Raw genomic sequence first — 16653 nt, 5'->3', positions numbered from 1 at the left:
TTTTGAGAATGATGTACAAATGAGCTTTACACAATTGATGTGTGTATGGATTGCAATAACAGTTGTATGAGCCCCTAATAAAATGTTTAAAAAAAAAAAAAAAGAAAGAAAGAAACAGAAGGGAAATACAAAAAAGGAAGGCCCTCAACATACCATAAAAAAAAAAAAATTGCTAGAACAAAGTGTTCTTGTGTTGAGGGAGTACTTGAGCAGGAGCCCACTGTCCATCTGTTTTCTTAATACTAAACCTATAAAATATAAATATATGTATATAGATCTATTTCCTCCTCTCCATATATAAATATATTTACATCTATATATACCTGTATTTAAATCTCTATGACTACCCTTTGCCTCCTAGTTCTTTATTTCTTTGTACTTTGCTCTTGTCCCACTATCATGTTCAGCCTTCATTTGGGTTTTAGGAATTCCTCTTGGTTACATTGCCCTTGTGCCACCCCTGCCAGACCTCTTATACCCTCCTTGCCACTGATTTTGGATCACTTGTTCTGTTCTCCTTGGGTTTGTTAATACCCACTTCCTCCCCCCGCCTCCCCTTCTCCCATGTCCCCCCAGAACTGGCATCCCATTGTTCTCTCTTCTGGCTTGTTTATCCCGCCTATCCCTTCCAGGTAGACATGCTATGTACCATCATAATACTGAGTACTATGAAGCAACAACAGAAAGTAAAACAAGAGCTACAATAACAACAACACAAAACAACTGTATAAATAGTTCAGGGTCTAATTGTTGTCCTTCACAAGTGCTTTCCAGTCAAGTCTGATGGGGTACCGTGCCCTGGCACCACATCTATCCCTGGGGATTTCATTGCTCTGCTCCCCCCTCTGCTCTGCTGCATGCCGCCAGAGGCTGGCTTCGGCGTAGTGAGCTCAAGGCGTTGTGTGTCTCTAGTGTTTTCCCCACTGGTGCTATGGGTCAGTGAGGAATGCTGTGTCCCGTGGTGAGGCCGGCCCTGTGGTCATTTCTGTGCATTGCTGTTCTGAGCGGGAACATTGTCCTCAGGGCTTGGTGAGCCAGGATGTGCTTCACTCCTTCTTTTTCCCCCTATCCCCCTCGTTGGCTCCTGTGTGCTCTGACCAGACCAGTCCCTCTTCTTGAGCTGTGGCTTCAGTGCTGTCTTCTGAAGGGAGTTCTTCTGGGGGGGAGGGGGGTGCTGTCCACTTAGTTGGTCATGGGGCCGGCCCCTCAGGCCTCTCTATCGGTTCCCTGCTTCATGTCAGTGTGTTGCATTCTTGTCTTGGAGCTCCGGGTTGAAGTCTGGTCCCTCTTACCCTGTGGAGACACAATCAACACCTCCCCCTGTGTGGGTTAGTGCCCTGTTCCCCCGCTACCCATACCTTTTTCCCTCCTCCTTTTTAATGGGCTACCATATGCCTATTACCACTCTTAACACTTTCATCTCTTACGCTTTTCTTTAGGTTTCCTTTCTTGAATCTGAATATCTAAAGTTTTATAACATTTTTAACCTATCTTTTAGTTTCTCTTCTCGTCACCCTTTGTTATCTTCCATCCTCATAAAACCTGAAGCTGACACTATCACTACATTTTAAAAACAGTTTTCTATCAAATACTAGGACCCATTCTGCCATCATTGCAAATCAGGCATTTGGAGGCCTAATCGCACCTTCTTTTACCCTACCAAATAACGCTATCTGACCCTTCCCATCTTTTACCTACTGCTTCTTTCGCTCTCCCTCCCCTAACACTTCCTCCCCTACTTTCAGATCGCTCCCCTAACACCTAATCTGTGTCCTAGCCTTTGCTTGGTTTTGTTTGTTTGTCTGGTGGTTGGTTTGTTGCTGTTGATGGGGTAGCTTGTGTTAGGGCTTTTGAATTTGTCACAATACAACCACCACAGTGAACCTGAGTCATGGATTCTGGGCCCCCACTGAACTCCAGCCCCAATCCAAGAAGAGCTAGCTCTGATAACCTGGCCCTGCTCAGTGCTCAGTACTCACCTGCATGAAATAATCACTAAAGATAAGGGTACTGCAGCAAAGTGTGGTGAAGAAGGAAGATGGTGCCTAGCCATCAACTGGAGTAGTGTCTGGTGTCTTAAAGGCTTGTCTTCAAACAAGCAGCCATCTAAGCATGGAGTCATCTAAGCCCACATGGAAGAAGCACACCAGCTGTGTGATCCAAAGATGACAATAATAAAATTCAAATACGACGAAGGGAAAAGTATCCGAGCTAAAACTGTGAACCAACAATTAGTGGAAGGTTATAGAGGACAGTGAGAGCCCAAAACCCACCTGCAGAGTGTCTAGTCAGATGAAGCTGGTGGCAGATCCCCTCTAGCCAAGAGCAAAGGTCTGGAACAGCCTTACTGTCAAACACAGATCATTGTAATCCTGATTATGCTGCATCAAACTGGATATTTGGTCAGTTGACCTCCCTCTAAACCAGTTGTCCTCCACCTTCCTAATGCCACGACCCTTTGATACAGTTCTTCATGTGGTGATGACCCCCCAACCATAAAATTATTTTCATTGGTACTTCATAACTGTAATTTTGCCACTGTTATGAATCGGGCGACCACTGTGAAAGGATCGTTTGACCCCCCAAAGGGGTCGTGACCCACAGGTTGAGAACCACTGCTCTAGACCGAACCTGAATTTGTTCTAGGTGCCAGATCTCGAGGAACACTTTCTTTGTCTGCCCTGGTGAAGGTCCTTGTCTGCTTTCAGCATCTGTGGGCCCACCATTCCTTGGAGAGCTCCCTGCACCTTGACCTCTGTCTTCCGGGGGCTGGGGGGCGGGGGGGGGGAGGGGACGGGGGACACAGTTGTCAGCATAGAGATCCCAGGTCCACACGCTTCGTTCCCAGCCCTCCCTCTTTGCTTCTCTTAGCTGTATCCGTGGTAGGTGGTGAAGGGTGGTGACTTGGGACACATCCTATTGTAATCCTCATTTGGTGAACTAATCCTGTCTGATTAACCTAAGGGAAAGATCTCTCCCCAACAGAGCCATAGCGTCAGCACAGAGGCCAGACTTTACAGCTGATCACAGAATAGAGGGTAGACAGATGGCGAAATGAAGGACAGCCACACAGTACAAGGAATCATGGCCTGGCCAAGTGGACACATCTTGTAGAAGGATACAGTTCCTTTCCTGGCAACTACTTTAACTGCATCCCACAAATTCAGATAGGTTATATTTCCAATATTATTTGCAATAAAATATTCTCTAAATTCCCTGTGACTTTTTTTTTTTTTAACTACCAGTAAAGGGGTATTATTTTTAAAGTGAATTATTTTAATCCCCAAATATTTGGGGCTTCTTCATATATTTTATTACACATTTCTGATTTTCAAGTATTTTGTGGTCAGAAAATAAACCCTGTAAGGTTGTTCTAGCTTCCTCACATATTCATTCTTTTATTATTAAGAGAAGTCTCCTAATCTCTAGTAATACTTCTTGTACTTAAGTCCATTATTAGGTGTTTATGTAATTTTTCAATCTTTTCTTATGATTAGAGTTATCGTTATGTATTTTTTTCCATCTCTTAGTTTTCAGTCTATTTTTATCTTTTTATTTAAAGTTCATCTCTTTAAAACACTCTATAATTGGTCTTGTTCTGAATCCAGTTTTATAGTCTGCTATATATATTTTGTCCAATGTTATGGCATGATATGAAAGTTTTTAATTTCTTGGTTGTGTTTTACTTTGAGGTACTATGTTTTTACCTCATTAACATCTTCTCTCTGTAGTTCCTGCCCTCTGACTGCCAGCAACCAAGTCTTAGAAAGACAAATGATCCCAGCATGTATTCTCTTTCACGCAGCAAAATTCTGTTCCAAATAGCTGGTTGGTAGATGCCATCAAGCTGATTCCAAACTCATCCTGACCCTGGGACAAGAGCGCGAAACCCTGCTCCTGCACCGTGTCCACAGGAATTGCCCTGCTGGGTCACTCTGTCCGACTGAGGGTCTGCCTTCTGTCCACAGACCTTCTGCTTTACGAAGAGCAATGTCTGCATCCAGGGACTGGTCTCTCCAGATAGCATGCCCAACGTCTGTGAGGCAAAGCCTCAGCACGCTTGCTTCCAAGGAGGATTCTGGCTGTACTTCCTCCAAAATGGACCTGTCTATTCTTCTGGCCGTCCACAGTTCATGCAGCGTTCTCGGCCAGCACCGTCCATCCTCTTAGTCTTCCCGATGCGCGGCCCAGCTTAAAAGGCCTTGCATACAAAGTCATTGAAAATGCTGTGGTTAGATCAGGCACACCTTTCTTTGCTTTTGAACACTCAGAAGAAGTCTTTTGCCGCAGATTTGCCCAATGGCACCTTGTTTAATTTCTTGTCTGTTGCTTCCATGGGCACTGGATGTGACTCCAGTAAAATGAAGTCCTTGACAACGTTAGTCTTTCCTCCGTTGCTCATGATGTTGTTTGTTTTGTTCAGTTGAGGGATTTTTTGGTTTCCCTGTGTTGATGTATATACATACCCTGCTGAAGGTTGTCATCTCTGATCGTCATCAGTAATTGCCTCAAGGTCTCTATTTTCTGCAAACAAGATTGTGTCATCTCCATATCCCAGCTTATGAGTCTTCCTCCAGTCTTAATGCCACCTTCTTCATATAGTCCAACTTCTCATGCGCAGTTTACAGATTGCTCAGGGTACGGATTCTCTTACGCAGTATACAGATTATTCAGGATACAGATTCTCATAGGCAGTATACAGACTGCTCAGGATACGGATTCTCATACACCGTATACAGATTGCTCAGGGTATGGATTCTCATGGACAGTGTACAGATTTGCTTGGTATGCAGTTTGAATAGTGAGATACTACTATCGTGAAATACTACCACCCTAACACACACCCTTGCTGATTTCAAATCCTGTAGTATCCCCTAGGTGTGTTTGGATGACCGTCCCTTGGTCTATGTTCAGATTCCACATGAGCACAATGAAGTGTTCTGGAATTCCCATTAATCCATCATTTTGTGTGATCTATACAGCTGGATGTCTTTGCATAGTCAGTTAAGCACAGGTAAACATCTTTCTGGTGTTTTTTACTTTAAGCCAAGATCCATCTGACACCAGCCATGATAACATCCTCTTCTAAATCCAGCTGGACTTCCTGGTAGGTTCCTCTTGATGTACTGCTGCAACCACCTGTGAATTCTCTTGAACAACTAGTGCACCATTAGTAGTGCATTCATACTTGTTTCCCTGTGATTGATAATCACAGCGTTAACACGCATTGAGTTTCGCTGATCTCAGAGTGCCTCGCGTTCTTAGGTCTGTCTACTTAAGGGGACAGGAATACAGGGACTGAAAATGCCGCTGCCATCACAGCGCTGATAGAAAAACCATTATGGTCCCACCCCTAGGAGGAGGCGGGCTCTGTCATAATTGCTACTCCCCAGCAGCATCTGTCAGATAATGGTTTGACTTTCTCCTAAGTAGGCAGCAATCAGATAACCAAAGGGGGACAAGCCTTGATTACATGTATGAAATGGATGTTTCCCCTGTTTTTATGTATTTTTAATAAGGCAAACCCTTGGCCAATGATAATACAAGGAAGATGGCTTCTAAGTAGAAATATAAAATGCCACCCAACGTGCAAGCTTCCTTTATACTTCACATAAAATGAAATATTTCTTCACATCTGCCTTTTCTGATCCCTTACCCCAGCCCAGAGAAAAAGCAATCCTAGAGTGATCCTGTGACTGTGGTATACTCCACGCAAGGATCCACACGTGGCTGAGACAGTGCCCACAGGAGGAAGGGAAGAGGCTAGGGTCCCAGCCTGCTTGTCATTCATCTCTCTTCAAATGAGAACATTTCTACTGATGGTGGTCTGCTAAATCCTGACTCTCTCATAGGCATGTAGCACTGCTGTGTTCATTCACAATCCTCTAAGGATACTCGACATGTGAAGTTGAGCATCTTTCCGTCTGTGTATCTGTAGTGAGGGCTCACTTCAGATCTTTGGCCCTGGGGATCATTAGAGTGTTAGGTTGTGGTCAACACTGAGGAATTTGCTGTGTATCTTGTAAACACATCCTTTTCCAAATCTCTGTTTGCTAGTACTTTCTCCCTACCCCTGGCTTGATTTCTTATTATCTGAACATCATAGCCAAGTTCACAGTCACCTAGCTTTCTCCTGTGCTATCTTCCAGATGCTGTATCGTTTGCATTGAACATGTAGGTCTATGCTCTGTGTGAACATTTGGGAAAGGTCCAGGGTCTCTGTATAGATTGTCGTTTTGCGTGCAAATGGCCAGTTGTCCCAGCTCCACTTGTTGAGAAGACTGTCCTTCCTTCCCTGAATTGTGTTTTCAACCTTGTCAAATTCAATTGACTAGATTTATATGGACCTATTTTGTGGGTTCTCTATTCTCTGTCATTGATTTTTTTTTTTTGCTAATACCACACTGCATTGATCAGCTGATTAGTTTGTAATCTGTTGGGGAGTTTGTGCTCTTCATTCCTGTGAAGCGGCTATTTGGTCTCAGGTGGCCAGCCCTTTCCTGTAAACCTGTGAAAATAATAAGTTCCATGACTATGGCCAAGGAACTACATCCGTTCTCCAGAACTTCAGCCACATTGCACAGTTGTCTTAGTTATGTGCTTGTTTGTCTATAGGTGTACATATTTAGTTGTTTATATGTGTGTGTATATATAATAGTTTTTTAAAAATCATTATTCCATTCAGGCATCATGAGCTCATCAATTTGGAGACATCTTTTATTGTAAGGGAGAAAACTGATGAAGCAAATTAAAAAATATATATGTTTCATTCTCTGAAGTACTCATCAACACTATCAGGTAAGCACTGGACTGCTTAGCTGCAAGGTTTGCAGTTCAAGCCCACCAGCTGCTCTGAGGGAGAAGGCGTTCCTGTCTCCCACACTGTATCTAGGGTTGCTGTGCATCAGTCAGCTCAGTGGCAGTGAGTTCTAGGTTTGACTTAGCGATGGCCTCCCATGCATCCGGAAGGCTCCAAGAATACAGATGGGCCAGGCCTCATGCATCGTGTCCCCTGTCTCTCTCAGACGAGGCCTGCCCTGCCATCACTGCCAGTGTGGGGAGATGGCCAGGGAGGTAACATTAAGACTTTACTTTAGGATATCGCTGACTACAGAGAATAACTGAGAAATGTATGGGCAGAACTTACTCTGGTCATGTCTTCATACATGATCCAGAGTCCCTGGGCTGATTGTTGGCCCTGTTACCACCTGGCCTGGCAGGTGGCAGTGGATCGGGCCGCTTTCCTGCAGTGGAGCTTGGTGTGCCGGTTAAAAGGCCTGCTTGTCTCCTGCTCCAGCGGCTGTAATTACAGCCCTCGCTTGCCCACATCTGGGAGTCGCTGAGCTTTGCAATGTGGGGGCCCTCTCCCTGGGGCTCTTGTGGATCATTTTCCACCGGATTTACTCTCATGCCCTGTGTTACAAGGTCATTTCCCGGCCTGTCAGTGGCTCCTCCCCTGCCGCTCAGCTAGTTTCATTTCCAGCCCTCACCTGGGTCCAGCCCTCCGGGAAAGAAGGAAGTGCTCCACCGGCCTTCCCTCCTCCTGCAGGTAGAAGGTGGTCCTTTGGGGCTGCAGGAGGAAGGCTCTGTATTTACAGGCTTGCCAGACTAAGATCGTGGTTAAGTTTTGCTGCTCCCATCGTCTTGCCCATGACACTGATTCAGTAGCCGGTTTCTCTGTGGGCGTCTCTGGCTGAGTCTCCGTTCCCTTTTAGGGCTAGTCAGCGTCCTTGTGCCAGTGCCTCTGGTGGGCTGCCCTGGTTGCGGGTGATGCTGTGAGCATGCCGTGGTAGACTTCAGTAGCCATCGTCACCACCTTGCTCGTCGTACTTTCCTGTCCCGAATGCACATTATTTCCTCGTGGATGGCCAAGGATGACAAATTGGAACATAGGCCCACAGGAGCAGTGTGGCCTGATCAGGTGGCAGGATTAGAACTTGCGTTTCCTGCTTTTCCACCCATTGTTCCTTCTGCTGGAAGGCCTTGCTGACCCTCAGGCAGGTGCCAGCGCCCAGACTGAGTGAGTGAGCCTTGCTAAACCTGGCTGAGACCCAGAGACACTCCATCGTGAGCCCAGAATCAGTTCACTGGTGTTTGGCAGGATCAGGATGACCTGCAGAGGCTTTCGGGAAGCCCCGAGGAGTAAGAGGTAGGAAGTGGGCTCACTCGCTTGCCCTGCCCACCTGGGCAGCTGGGTCCCTCAGCTGCTCCGTGCCCGCACAGTGCTGGCTGCCGGCAAACAAGGCAGGCCCCTGCCCTTGGGAGCACTTATGTTCAGATGTCCCCCACCCTGCCCCTGGACAAACCCGGAATCTCTTTCCGTGACCAGGCTTTGCCGGCTGTCTGCGCATCCAGCCTCCACGTTCCCTTGCTGACTGTGTGCTGACCAGTCTCAGCAGAGACGGTGCAGGTAATCTAATAGCACTTACAGCACAGGCCGGCGCTCTGCGTGCATTCCATGTTTAATCTTCACCCTCGCAGCCCAGAGAGACTTACTTAAGATTGGCCTGCTGGAAATCGGTGGGACCAGGGTTTGCCCTGAGGCCACCACCCTATGGCATTGTCACCCACCCCGGGGAGGCAACCTGACCTCTGCCTTGCATGGCACCAGTAGTTAAATGTTCATCTACTAGCCTAAAAGGTGGTGGTTCGAACCCACCCAGAAGACAGGCCAGGGAGTCTGCTTCCCAAAGGCCCCAGCCCTGAAAGCCCAGTGGGGCAGCTCTGCTTTACACCCACAGGGCCACCCCGTCACAATCACCTCCAACAGCAGCCTCGTCGTCGGGTACATTTGACGACTTATCCAGTTTCCTGACACTTGGAAAATAATCCTCTCCCCATAAGTCGTTTCAGTAAAAAGAAATAGTTATCTTCACTGAGACACAGGACAAACAGGCCAGAAATCACGAGACATTACAAAGTTCCGCTTCTTGGAAATACAAAGACAAATGCCAGCGGTTTCACAGCAGGCCCAGGAGAGTCACCCCGCAGATGGGGCCAGAATCAACCAGGGTGTGGGCTTGCTCGGCCGTGCTTGCTGACCCTTTGCTGCAGGGCCGGGCGCTGGGGCTCGGGGACGAGCCAGCTCCAGTGCTGGTGCTCGAGGAGCCAGCAGTCTAATGGGAGCAAGCAGCCGACGACAGCTATGACCACCTAGCGCCCCAGCGCGACTGCGATGACGTGGAGGCCGTGTGGAAGCACAGAGGAGAATCTGATTGCTGGCAGAAGTAGCTAGAGCACGGAGGAGGCATTCTGGAGGGAGAGCAGGAGCGGAGGCCCACGTCTCATTAAGTGGAGGAGTCAAATTACAACCCCAAATGGAATTCCCAGGACATGTTGACGGTGTGTGTAGATCATGCGAGAACATGTTCCAGACCAGGGCAGCCCGGACAGATCCACTCTTCTCTCAACCTGGGGAAGGTGGCTTTGGGCCCCGGGGTCCACATGACACCTAGCACCCAGAGGCCGTCAGAAAATGTTGGTTGAGTTCTAGAACTGAACCCAGTGCCTGAAGCGTGGAGGTGGGAGGACGAGATCCTGGACCCCTCAGGAGTCTGCATGGGCAGGCAGCAAGCCAGTGTCTTCTGTGAACAAGCTGCCTTCAAGGGCCCCTGTTCCTCCCTCCATTATACCCCACAGAACCCTCACCTTGGCGATTTATTAGTCCTTCTCTGGATGCCTACTTCTTGAAAATAGTCCCTCTTTCCAGGAAAGATTTTCAGACAGGTGAGCACCTACTAGGCCCAAGGTACTCCTACAAATAAATACGGCTCTCTTGTCTCACCTCAAACTGCTTTCTTCATTTTATCACCAAGACCCATATGATCTTGGCCAAGAATGGGGCACCTCTGGACCACAGGAATGTAGCTTCTAGCCTAGGGAAGCCACAGCCCACACTCCTGAGAGACCCTCTGGTTGCCTAGGACAATGGCTTTTACAAGAGTAACTCACAAAGTCTTCCTACAAAATCATAGACCCTTTAACTGAACAGAGGTATTTAAAAAGTGAAGTTCTTGCTTCTCCACGCAGCCTCCACCTAGGTCTTTACACCTGTGAAGGTGGTGTCTCCCCTCCCTCAGCCTGCCCTGGAAGGTTCTGTGCCTCTCCACTTACCCCCTGTCAAAGGATCCGTCTCGGCAAGCTCGAGGGATGCAAATCGTGTTCCTTTTAAAAGTCCTTTGCACTTTGGGAACACAAGTCTGAAGGGGCAAGGCCAGGGCGTAGGGTAGATGAGGTCAGATTTCCCAGTGAAACTCGTGTGGGACGCACCTTGCTACCCTGGGAGAATGAAGACGCGCACTGTCATGGCGGAGGCACACAGTACGGTGAGAAGACACAATCCTGAGGCACTGTGTGATCACCAATCCTGAGGCACTGTGTGATCACGAGGTGTCGAACGGATCACTGAAGACAAATGGGTGCATAAGCAAATGTGGCGAAGAAAGCTGATGGTGCTCAGCAATCAAAAAGTATAGCGTCTGACACACAAAAAAAGTATAGCGTCTGGGGTCTTAAAGGCTTGAAGGTAATCAAGCAGCCATCAAGCTCAGAAGCAACAAAGCCCACATGGAAGAAGCACACCAGCCTATGCAATCACGAGGTGTCGAAGGGATCAGGTGTAAGGCATCATCAGAACAAAAAACCTTACCATACTGAATGATGGGCGGAGTGCGGAGTGGAGACCCAAAGCCCATTAGTAGGCCACTGGAGATCCCCTTGCAGAGGGAACTTGGAGAGGAGATGAGCCAGTCAGGGTGCGATGAAGCAACGATGAAAAATACAACTTTCCTCTAGTTCCTAAATGTTTCCTCCCCGCTCCCACTACCATGACTCGAATTCGACCTTGCAAGTCTGGCTAGACCAGAGGATGTACACTGGTACAGATAGGAACTGTAAATACAGGGAATCCAGTGTGGATGATCCCATCAGGACCAGTGGTGTGAGTGGCGATACTGGGAGGGTAGAGGGAGAGTGGGTAGGAAAGAGGGAACCGATTACAAGGAACTATATGTGACCTCCTCCCTGGGGAACGGACAACCGAAAAGTGGGTGAAGGGAGACGTTGGACAGGGCAAGATATGACAAAATAACAATTTATAAATTATCAAGGGCTCATGAGGGAGGGGGCAGCGGGGAGGGAGGGGAAAATAGGACCTAATGACGGGGGCTTAAATGGAGAGGAAACGTTTTGAGAATAATAGGGCAATGAATGTACAAATGCGCTTTACACAATTGATGTATGTATGGATCGTGGTAAGAGTTGTGTGAGCCCCTGATAAAATGATTTAGAAAAAAAATCCTGAGGCACACCTTTCTGATTGCAAACCTCTCAGTACGGCTTTGTGCCGGTCCCCGAGCTGCCTCGTGAACAACGCGCAAGCTGCACAGGAGCACAGTAACGTCGAGTGCTCTGAGTTTGGGTTGTCAATAAAACACAAGTAAACAAGCATCTTTCCGGAATTCTCTGCTTTCAGCCAAGATCCATCTGACCTCAGCAGTGATGTTCCTGGTTCTATGTCTCCTGTGCCTCTGGCAGCTCCCCGTCAGTGTACGGCTGCCACCATTTAAAATGTTCTCCAGTAAAATTCCACTTGCGTGTGATATCAGTGATAGTGTTCTATAATGTGAGCATTCTGTTGGGTCACCTTTTGTTTTGTTTGTTTGCAGTGGGTACAGATCTTCCTAATTTCTTGACATAGACAAGTGAGTGCTTCTAGGGCAGTGGTTGTCAACCTTCCTGATGCCGGGACCCTTTCATACAGTTCCTCATGTTGTGGTGACCGCCCCCCTAACCACAACATTACTTCATCGCTGTCATTTTACTACTGCTATGGATCGGGCGACCCCTGTGAAAGGGTCGTTTGGCCCCCAAGGGGCTGACCCACAGGCTGAGAACCGCTGCTCTAGTGCTTCATCAGCTTGGTCCCTTGCTAGCCCGTCGACCCCTGGGGCCTTGTTGCTGGCTCATGCGTTCAGTGCAGCGTGGCCGCCTTCTGTCCGCACCATTGGTGCCTGCTCAGGGCAGAATGTTAACCAGGCATTTTGGGTACAGTGCTTGTGTGTATTCTCTCTCTCCTTTGATGCGGTTTTGCCCGTGGAAACTTTCAATGTGGTAACTTGAGCCTTGAATTTTTTCCCCTTTAGTTCTTGCCGTTCCAGAAAGAACTGTTTACTTTTGGTGACTCTCTGGGAATATGATCCTTCTTTCCTACAAATAATATTGAGGAAAAGCGTTTTTGAAACTACGTCAGGGCAGATGTAAGCGTTCTCAGATGGGAGAATGATTCCCCCATGCTCTAGGCAAACCCAGAGAGAGGGGTAACGGGAGCATCCACAGGGCCCCCAAGGGCCTGTCTCCTCATTCTGGCCCAGCCTCTGCCTCCCTGAAGGCCTCTTTCTGCAGTTGTAGACAGATCCTCTCCCTGCTTGTGGAGGGCGTGGCACTGTGAAGTTTCTCACTAGGCCAGCCTGCCTTCTTCAGTGTGCTGGTTCCCATTCTCTGGGACCCTGCAGGACAGCTTCGCTCGGCCCCTGTGGTTGGCAAGGCTGTCACTCTTTGTGGGAGTAGAAAGCTCCGTCTCTCTCCCATGAGCGGCTGGTGGTTTCAGCAGCCCAATGGGTAACCACTCCGCCACCAGGGAAGCAAAGCTCTTCCTGAACAACACTAGCATGGGCCAGTATCCAGGGCTCTAAGAGGGGCGGGGAGTGACCAGTCGCTCACGGCAGATGGCACTGGAGTTCGGCACAGGAGGGCGCCCAGTGCGGGCCTGTCGCTCCTCGGTGCCCTGGTTCCTGAACTTCGCTACACCCGGAACACGGCTGCTTGTGCGCACCACTGTCTGGGGGCTTTTCCTGTGAGGACTGTCCGTAAGCAGTCTGTTTTCAGACCACCCCTGGCAGCTCCCTCCATCCCACTGCCCTCCCCCTGCCCACCTGACACCTCGCCCCAGACATGTTGGCCGAGGGTGCAGTGATCCTTTCTTGTTCATTTGCCAGGACAGCCTGTGACAGTCAGTGACCTAGGGCCAAAGGCATCTTTTTTGCTAGTTGTGTACATGCACAGGAGCCCTGGTGACGTAGTGAGCACTTCTTGGGCTGCAATCTTCAAGGTCTGCAGTTCAAAACGACCAGCCACTCTGCGGGAAAAAGTGCATTCTACTCCCGAAAACAGTTCCAGTCTCTGAAACCCGGGGCAGTGCTGTCCTGCCCTATGATCTATCGCAGTGGCCCGGGCTTATTGGATGCCCACACATAAGGTTTTCCTACTTCCTCCGAAGTCGGTGCTTAGTCTGCAAGCTCCATGGAAACCGGCCACCTTGGGTGACCCTGCTGCCATCTGACCTTCAGGCGACACAGTGTCCAGCATCGCGGCCACACTTCCTGGCCAGGGAGGGCCCTTTCTTTGTTGAGCAATGCCTTGCAGATGACACACCGTTTCCTCCCTGACACGCCCCTTCTGCTGGCAGCCACCTGTGGGGGGCGGGGGTGGGGGAGCTCCGCCTCTGCCTTCTGGAAGAGGGGGGGCGGGGGTCAACAGGAGCCACGGCCCGTGACCTAGTTGGGACAGACCAATACGATGGTTCTGCTCATGAACAAACCGCCAAACCCACCGCCGCGCAGCCCGTTTGATTCCAACTCATAGCTGCGCTCTGGGACAGAGGAGCAGACTGGAGATGAACCTTCCACCCACTGGACACGGTGTCACGAGGAACCACAGGCAGCACACGAGAGGGTGGACTGATTGCGGGGCGACAGCAGTGGGCTCGAGCATAGGGACGCTTGTGCATCAGAACAGACTCGATGGCACCTCGCAACAAGATGCACACCCGCCTGCACTATCAACTGAGAGCAATCAGCGCTAGGCTCTGGCGATACAAGACAGCATCTGCTGAGGCCTGGTGCCGGCGGGCCAGGGCTCTTGAACCAGGTGCCTCAGCCCAGCTGGTGTTCAGCAAGCAGCACAGCCAGCATCCCTCTCTCTCGGGCACACGTGAGGCAGGACTACCTGCGGTCACATCGAGCGCTGAGTAGTGTCAGAACCAGAATTCAGACTCAGCCTGGGACCCCATTTTTCCTCTCTGGGTGTGAGGTTAGGGAGCCCAGGTTGGTGCGGTGATCGAGCCCTGGGCTGCTCTCTGAACACCCCCCTACCCCCACCCCCACCCCCCGGCACCGGCCCAGAAACAGAGGAGGCTGTGTGCTCCCATAAAGAGGTCCTGCAGCACTGTGGGAGGGCTGTGTCGGGGAGGAAGTGGTCTGCCCTCCGGAAGGCATCCTTCAACAAAGAAAGGGCCCTCACTGGCCAGGAAGTGTGGGAAATGGAAATGCAGGCGGGATGGCACGGTCTTGTAAGGGCCAGGCAGGCCAAGAAGCTCAGAGGCTCTAAGGGTCCCTGTGGCGTTTCGGGGACCACCTGAGAACCAGGCATGCCTGGAGAGGGACGCAGCCAGTTCTCAGGTAAGCAGGGTCTGTAAGAGGGCTCTCTCCAGGTCTATTAGAGGGATACCAGAAGCAGCAGCCCCCCAGGAGGCAGGGCAGCTGCCGTGGACCCAGCACGTGCTCTTAGTGACCTTTTGATTTCTTTTGATTTCTCAGGTACCCTCAGAACCAGTTCTGGATCCACAGCAAATTCAAGCATTTGATCAGCTTTGCCGCCTCTACCGAGGAGGCTCCAGGGTAATGTCTGTGTGGCTCACCCCCTTCTTTCCCTACGGGTGATACATTGTTTTGGAATGTATGCCCCAAGTCCTCATCCTAGCCTCCTCTCTACCACCCCCAACCCCCACAAGACCCTCTGGATCATCAGCCTAGCCAGGGTACGGGGGGTGGGGTGTCTCTTCCCAGGTGTGTCCTCTCCCCAAGAGGGCAAGCCCGAAACTCGCCCTCACCTGGGAGGCCTCTGCTCATCCTGATGCTCCACCAGTCCCGCCCCACGGCCCTGCTGGACATCCGCACGGGTAGAATTCATTTGAGCCAGGAAAGACAAGTGCAGAATAAGAGTGCCTTGAACAGGTGACGTGTAACTGCCTGCCATCCAAGGCCCTTCTGTGCACCCCCAGCTCTATTTTATCTTGTGGTCCTGCTAGCTGCGACAGGTGGCTCATAGCCCCATGGTTCTGGTTCCAGCCATCGCATCTGCATCCCAGCCAGCAAGACGTCCTGAACAGGACCACGGCCAGCAGCAGTGGAGGCTGGGAAACGCCGTCTTAATCCCCAAAGCTGTGGCCTAACACCACTGCTAAACTGTAACTGGAGAGGAGACAGAATTGTGGGGTCACTTGCACTGTAGGATCTGATAGGCATTTCCGATTGGACATTACCCTGATGGCCCACACCTGTCTTCCATGCCTAGAGCCTGTGCCTCGGGAATGACCTGGTCCATCCCCTGCTGCAGAGCAGGCTCGTGGTGGCACCGGCCCCATCACCAGGACCTCCTGTGACCATGTTACTCAGCCCAGTGGGTTTGCTAGCTTGCTGCTAAGAGCCACCCTCTCTCTTAGGGTGTCCTTCTCCCCTTAAACACTGCCTTTTCTGTCCTGGCATCCTTAGACACACAGCCCAGCTCCTCCCAGGCTGGTGCTCTGGGTTTGACAGCTTAAGACCACAGTCCGAGCCAGTGGTTGGGATTCAGGTCCACAGACCAGATGGGGCCCGTGGAACTGGGGTGCTGAAGCTGGGAACCCTCAGCTCAAGGGTTGCCCACAGCAGCGAGGGCCATAAAGTCACCGCCAAAGGAGCCTGCTGTTCTCCAAACGAAACCAAGCCCTGTGGAGGCTCAGGGCGGCAGGATCAGTAGCTCTGTTGTCCGAGGGTCACGGTCCGGAAGTTACCCAGAGAGGATGCACTTAACCAAGGTCACATGACTTGTTTGAGGCTAACTGGAGCACTGCACCTTTTTGTTTTCTCTCCCCCATGTGTGTCTGAGGCAGCCAGCTCAGGGCCCATCCACCTCTGCCCCACATGCCCCTCCCAGTGGTGGCCGCCTCTGCTGACGTGTGTCCCTCCCTTGCAGCTGGCCCTCCTGACCGAGCTCTCCCAGAACCGCAGCAGTGAGGCCTACAGGCCCTTCAGCGGCACCCACAGCAGCCCTGCTTTCCACAGCATCTTCCACAACGAGAACTTCCAGCTGCACCTCATCCCCCCTCCGGCCACCGAGGACTGAGCCGCCGGCCCTGAAGACGGCCCATCGGAGCCCACTGGCAAGCAGGGTCTGCAGCAGCCTCTCCCACCCACTTGACCACTGACCGCTTGCTTTCCTCGCTGGGCAGAAAGAACGCCAGGGATGAGCTCAGCCATTGGGACGTTCTCCTGCCTCCCCCCAAGCCTGGGGCAGCTGGCACTCCACCCCCCACTTATCAGCTGGGCCACAGGGTCTGTAAGACTCCCCCTCCCCCAGCTGGCACAGGTCTGTCAGACACACACACACACACACACACACACACACACACACAGTCAGCAGCACCCAGGGGCTTCAGCACCTGCCGCTCTTGGCCAGGGAGAACCCCTGGGCAGGGCAGGCACCCTTCTGGTCTGGCTGTGAAAGCCCATGTGAATCACCTTGCCCTTCCAAACAATAAATGGCTCTGCAGACCTGGGGCAGCTGTGCGCGCATCTGTCCATCATGGGGGCTGCTAGAGCCGGTCTGCAGCTCACT

The 16653-nt window shown here is 50.7% G+C and overlaps 1 protein-coding gene across 4 annotated transcripts in view; it reads left to right on the top strand.

Annotated features, from left to right (window-relative positions):
* The window catches only part of VPS8 (VPS8 subunit of CORVET complex), a 285882-nt gene extending 269288 nt beyond the window's left edge, over positions 1 to 16594 (top strand). For all 4 annotated transcript variants that reach the window (XM_045296423.1, XM_045296425.1, XM_045296426.1 and 1 more), the window contains 2 exons: positions 14595 to 14675; positions 16012 to 16594. In XM_045296423.1, the coding sequence (XP_045152358.1) occupies positions 14595 to 14675; positions 16012 to 16161 (231 nt within the window). In that variant the 3' untranslated portion in view covers positions 16162 to 16594. The remainder of the gene's footprint in view (positions 1 to 14594; positions 14676 to 16011) is intronic.
* The last annotated feature ends 59 nt before the right edge of the window (positions 16595 to 16653 follow it).

Source organism: Echinops telfairi, unplaced genomic scaffold (assembly GCF_000313985.2).
Source record: "Echinops telfairi isolate 266 unplaced genomic scaffold, ASM31398v2 ScPeMD7_7407;HRSCAF=8445, whole genome shotgun sequence".
In the NCBI taxonomy this organism is placed as follows: domain Eukaryota; kingdom Metazoa; phylum Chordata; class Mammalia; order Afrosoricida; family Tenrecidae; genus Echinops; species Echinops telfairi.
Note: the sequence above shows the minus strand (reverse complement) of the source record. Positions and strands in the feature narration are given on the sequence as shown.